Source organism: Alexandromys fortis, unplaced genomic scaffold (genome assembly GCF_014885135.2).
Source record: "Alexandromys fortis isolate MF-2015 unplaced genomic scaffold, M_Fortis_MF-2015_v1.1 scaffold_94, whole genome shotgun sequence".
Lineage (NCBI taxonomy): Eukaryota > Metazoa > Chordata > Mammalia > Rodentia > Cricetidae > Alexandromys > Alexandromys fortis.
The window spans coordinates 6,943,268-6,949,267 of NW_026067979.1; the positions used below are offsets into that span (position 1 = coordinate 6,943,268).

Sequence of the window (6,000 nt, forward strand, 5' to 3'; positions counted from 1 at the left end):
CTGGGATAGGATAGAGTGTGGTGTTACGGAGGGGGTTGTGCTTGTGCTGGCCGTTGCTCCTGACCTGAGCTTCCTTCCCATCGCAGTCCCGAGCCTTCCTAAAGGATTACTACCGGGACCACAACATCGAGCTCTCTAAGCTGCTGTATAAGATGGGCCAGACATTGCCCACCTGGCTGCGTGAGGAACTCCAGAATACCAGGTAGCCTCGGCCACCACAGCCAAACAGAACGCTTGTGTTAGCAGGGATGTCCTGCCTCACACTGAGCCAGACTGACCTGCCGAGAAGGGCGCTGGGCCCGGCCAGCCAAAAGCAACGAGCAATACCCTGCTAAGGCCCACTGGGGCCAGAAGCCCAGGCAGGTCTGCAGCGTCTCCGAGCATCTACTGCTGAATGTGTGGCCTGTGGATCTCTCTGGTACCGGAGGTCCATTCCGTTTGCAGCTGCCCTGCCTGGAGAGACCACTTCCTATTGGTGGAAGGTCATTTCCTGGAAGGAGGTGTCCTGGAGACTCTCTCCTGTCCCTCACTGTGTTCTGCCATCCCTGCCCTTTCCTTGGTCATACCGCCCCCTGCTCCAGTATTAGCTGCCATATTTCCCTGTCCTCCAGGCAGTAAGGGAGAATAATGCAGCTGGGCCTTCCGCCCAACTGGAGAGAAAGACTGGGCATGCCCTTGAGGGTTTTGAGCCAGTCTCTGCCAGGGTTTAGCTGGGCGCCCAGAGGCACTCATTGGATTGGATGTGAGGGTGGCCGTCATATGACATCTATATTTGAGTTAATATTACCGCATCTCTTCTTCCCTTTAGGGGAGAGACACTCTGGTCCCTGTAGTGTCCACCTAGTGTTCTTGGTCTCTTATAGGCCCTGGGCCACTGCCATGCCACTGGGCCTAGCGACATGGGCCTGAGCCCTGCCCTGTTCACCTGGGTGTGACTGTGGTGTTTCCTGTGGTAAAGGCTGAGGCGAGTCAGGAGTCTGCCAGTGTTTGTGTTCCGTGTATATACATCGTTTTACAGTTGCTGCCTCGGCCCAGCAGACATGGCAGAGTTAGCAACCTGTGGCCGAGGGTCCCCAGAGACCCCCCCTAACCTCCCAAATACTAAGAAGCTAAAGTATTTTTAATATTTTGTGTTTTTTTTTCTTGGTGCCAGAGTTTATACCCTGGGTGCTGGGGTCGCACTGTGTTTTATATATATATAATGTGTATATATATATATATATATTATATTTTTTTTTGGTTGGGTTTGTTTTTAATTAAGTCATACACAATGGTGGCAAGCCCTAGTCTCAAAGGGTGTCATATCTTAATGCTAGAGAATGAGTTGGAAGGGAAGGCAGATGTTTCTCTAAGAGTCTAGGCCTCAGGAAGATGACCAGCAGGGTCCTTCTTCCCTCTCCCACAGAGGGAGTAGAGATGGTAAGATGGAAAGGGAGACCAACTCTCTCCAGGAATCTGGGTTTACAAGCCTAGTGGCTCTGGGGTGTTTGGGCCACAGGGAAAAGCTGGGCTGGGGTGGGAGACCTAAGGCCCTGAGCGGTTTTCCCCCCTCACATGGTGCTAGGTTGGGGGCTGCCTTGGAGGGGGTGCCCACAAAGACCCACAGAATTGTCTCTAGACCCTGCAGACACAAGGTCTCTGTTTTCTGTTTGGGTTCTGCTTCTGTCCCCCTTTAACAATGTGAAGTCACTGAGGTTGGGTTCCTTTTCATTTCCCCCCAACTGCCAATTCAGTGTCTACCAGGCGTCTGGGACATTCTGACATCCTGGACTTGAAGGGTTCCGAGATGGGCACAAAGTGGGTACAGGAATGGGAGGTGGCCTTGGTCAGTGTCACAGAGCTGTTGGGAGCAGTAGCAAGAGCTAAATGCAGGCCCCTGATTCTGAGCCCAGTGCTCCTCCAGTACCACACTGCCTCCAGGCCCACCTGTGTTCCAGGGCCCTGTATTTCCCTCAGTCACAACTGTGCTCATTCCAGGACCTGGGGACAAACCACTCTTTCCCAGCCAGGTGCCTTTGAGCCTTCCCCTTCCAAGACCTGCACACTGCTTTCCTGTTGTGTTCTCTTGCCTCCAGAGTTCATCCATCCTGGTGACAGGGCTGTCTGCATTCTGAACGAGTCTGTCCTTGAGCTCTCCACTGCTGTGGAGAGTGTTGCACGCTCAGGGGGATCTGCTTGCGTGGTTTTGGTATGCAAAGCATGGTACATCATGTTTCTCCTTGGGGTCTTGGGGCCTGTAGGTCCCTTCAATACATAGTACCTGAGGACAGGATTGGGTATGCTCAGATACCCTGCCAGCAAGCTGGAACCAGACTCGGAGTTGGGTGAAAGTGTGTGCCGTTAGCCCGACTTTTCCACCCCTCAGTGAGGGTGGCTCTTGTATCCTGAAGGTTACTCTCTGTTTGAGACCCTGTGAGAGCTGAGGTAGGGTGGTTGGAGTGGCCCTCGTATAACGTGCAGCTCTATTAGCCTTCGCCTCTGGCTTCAGGTGAAAACAGGCAGGTTGGAGACTGGCAGACAGAGGAGATGCTCTCTGTGGTCTGTTCCCTTCTAAGACCCTGGAGATGCCATCTGTCTAAGTCTGTAGATTATTGCTGCTACTATGTCCCTTCTTGCTACTGGACCGAGACTCCGCCCCAGCTTGCAGATACTGGGTCTTGGAAAGTAGCTAAGTTTGTCCTAGGATCTCTCAACTAGAATGACTGGAGGCATTTGGAAAATCAAAAAAAAAAAAAAATGTTTGAGGAAATTCACTTCAGTTGTTCAGGCCATTCCCCCACCCCCTCTCCAGTCTCTGCCAGCAGCCTTTGCCTTATGGGTGCAGATCACCTACAACCGCCTCAGTCATTCCAGGTTCTAGCGCTTTCTATGGGGCAGGCACCTCTGAGAGCATGATGTTAAAATGGACCTTTTCAAACCCTGATGTGTGAGCAGTGGGCGCTTCTGAGTCTGCTGACTTCAGTGGAGGAAAACTGGCCTGTCTTACCCTGGAGCCCACGGACATGTCAGGGGAAGAGCCAGTTCAGAACCGTCTTGCCCAGTGTTGGGTTCTGAGTGCCGGCCACCCTTCATCTGGGCTGAAGGAGGTTAGCATTTGCCAGTTTGTTTTCTTTCTCTGTACATTTATGTATTTTCAAAGTGAGTTGCAGAGACTGTTTATCCCTGTTGTTGCCCTCAGAGGTAAGGGCCTTCTGCCAGATCAGCCAGTGCCACAGCCGAGATAGTAGTCCCATCCTCACTAACAACTGCTGTCTAGTCTGTACCCAAAGGTCCCCTACCCCACCCCCCAGCAATTATACCTGGTTTTAGATTGGATCCAGTCAGGGCAAGAACATTGTATTTTATTAAAAAGTTTCTTTGAATTCTAAAAAGGTTTCTCTCTACTCATCTGATTTTTTTTTTTTAATGTTTGATTTTTGTTTTTTTTGAGACAAGGTCTCATTATGTAGTCTTGGCTAGCCTGGAATTTGCTGTGTAGAACAGGCTAGCCCTGGAACTCGTAGAGATCCACTTGACTCTCAAGAGCTGAGATTAAATGTGTGCACTTACCAGGCCCAGTCCAAAATGGTATTTTGTTTGCTTTATTGAGACAGGGTCTCACCATGTAGCTCTGGCTGTCCTGGAAATTACTATATGAACCAGCCTGGTTTCGAACTCAGAGATCCACCTACCTGCCTCTGCCTCCCAATTGCTGGGATTAAAGGTGTGGGCCACCACTCCCAACCTTCAAAAGGTATTATTTTTTTAAGGCCAGAGGGTCTGTTGTCACATAGAAGCCCCACATTCCAGATCCGCTTGTTTCCCCCTCGTCCCTTAGCCCACATGTTTTCAAGGGTAGTTTTGCTGTTTGTGCTAATGTGGCATTTCTCGCCTGCCAAGGTGTGCCTCCTCCCACTGCCATCTGCAGGAGGGGCCAGACCAGCTTGGAGGAGGGGAAAGGGCTCTCTGATGAGGCAGCATCACATTGGGGGCAGTCTGAGGGCACTGCGGGGTGGGGCGGCCTGTGGATCTGCCCCAGGGAGGCCAGGCTGGGCACTGAGTTGTCAGAATGAGTGTATACAGCTTGGAGGAGCTAGGCTGCCCCATGCCAAACACAGCATCCTTGTTTCTTCATCTCTTTCCTTCTCTGCCTTTGTTTTGGTGTCCCTGCTTCTATTCTGTGGTTCAGGGATCTTCAATTTCTAGATGGTCCATGTGCACTGGAGCAGGAATAAGACCTCAGGCTGTGACAGGAAGGGCTAGACGGAGAAAGGCCTCCTCCAGGTGCAGTGTGAGAGGAGCGCCAGGTACAGTGGGCGGTCATGTGACAGTCTTCCTCCCCAGGCCTCAGCTTCCCTTCCATACAGTGAGATGGAGGCTAGAGCAGGGATTTCCACATGCCCATGCTAGAATCAGCTGTACTCTGTATAACATGAGGTTAGCTGTTTGCTCCTTACCCCTCATCCCAAGCCTTCCATGCAGTGCTGGGTTGAGGTTGTCTGGCTCTGGGCTTGATGCCCTTGCCAGCTCTGAGCAGGCCGGGTAATGACCATGTGTGTCCACTCTGCTGAGGTCCAACAGGAAGATCAGGGGACTCTCCCCACAGTGTTTCTGCCTAAGAAGTTCATTTCTCCCTCTTCTCTCCCTGGCCCGGAGGAGGCTATCAGAGGAAAGGGTTTTCTATGACTGAGCTAGCTTTTCTTACGGGCAAGAGGGCTCTTTTTGTAATTCATGCATGAAATTCATGTTATTTCCTGGGGAGAGAAGAGGGCCAACTGAGTGGGGTGGGGGGCATGTTTGGGAAGCAGGCAGAGGGTTCCTTCCCTGCAGGGGTGGGAAGGGGTTGCAGAGGGCATGCTACCCAGCTCACCTGAAGAGGGCTCTTGAACCAGCCGTTTTGGGTTGTGTTAAATGTGGGAACTTTCCTCCATTAATGTCCAATCTTGAACTAACTGCTAATAAAATGGGATTCTGTTTGTACGTATTGGTCCTGTTTTTGTGTCTGACCTTTGCCTGCAGGGGAACGTGGAGCTGGGAGGTTTTCATCATGGCCCGTATTTGCTCAGTTTGCTTCCTGATTTGGTTAAGACAGACCATGTCCCCTCGTTCTAAATCAATGCCTTTTCAAATGCCTCAAATGTCTCAGATGACCAAGAGCCTTTGGGCACAGGGTTACCAGAGTGCTAGGTGTGGCCACTGTCCCCAAAGGACCCTTAGAGGCTAGAGATGTTTCTGTCATTCATTTCTTTCCTGACTGGGGACTTGCCACTTTTACTTTTTGATTGGTAGTCCCCTTGTCTTTTAGGATGTGAAATGAGTTGGACTTAGTGGCCTCACCTAGAAAATGGGCCTGGGATGCAGATACCCAGGCCCTGGCTCCAGAGACTGACCTCCAGCAGGTATGGACAAGGCATTCGGAGCAAACTCTTCTAGGGACCCAGGCTCAGACAGAAGGTTCCATAGGTTCCTCATTATCGAAAAAAAAAAAAAAAACCCTTAGGTAAAATGAATGATTGTCAAGTACCCCACCCCACCCTTGCCAGCCTTGAAAATATCCTAGTGAGGACCAGAGTCTTCCCAGCACAGAAGTTCTGTCCTGATATCTGCAAGGCAGGAGGCTAGGCCCAATCCCAGAATCCTCTTGGGAAGTGGGCATTCCAGGTGCTTTGTCCAAACCCACTCACCTAGAACTGGGAGTAGGATCAAGCAGCGTGTATTCAGAGAACTCCCTGCTGCTCAGAATGGGGCAGAGTCAAGCTCCCAGGTGTATGCCAGAGAACACCCTCCTCCTCCTCCTCACCTTGACAGAGGCCAGGTGTTCTGTCTGGGAGGAGAAGGGAGCCCAGGCTCCAGGTGGGCGCACCAAACTCCATCCTGTAGGAACCTCACGGGTTGGTTAGCAGCAAGTGTAGCATGGATCGTGAGACACCGCTGTCCAGAACCATGTCCTAGCTGCTGGGAGCAGACCCAGGCGGTACGGTGCCGATGCGACTCCTGTGCCCAGAAGACACAGACCCGAGT

General features: G+C 51.6%; 1 protein-coding gene across 9 annotated transcripts in view; it reads left to right on the plus strand.

Moving 5' to 3' along the window:
* The window catches only part of Ndst1 (N-deacetylase and N-sulfotransferase 1), a 59,619-nt gene extending 54,660 nt beyond the window's left edge, over nucleotides 1–4,959 (plus strand). For all 9 annotated transcript variants that reach the window (XM_050157817.1, XM_050157821.1, XM_050157819.1 and 6 more), the window contains one exon: nucleotides 87–4,959. In XM_050157817.1, the coding sequence (XP_050013774.1) occupies nucleotides 87–206 (120 nt within the window). In that variant the 3' untranslated portion in view covers nucleotides 207–4,959. The remainder of the gene's footprint in view (nucleotides 1–86) is intronic.
* The last annotated feature ends 1,041 nt before the right edge of the window (nucleotides 4,960–6,000 follow it).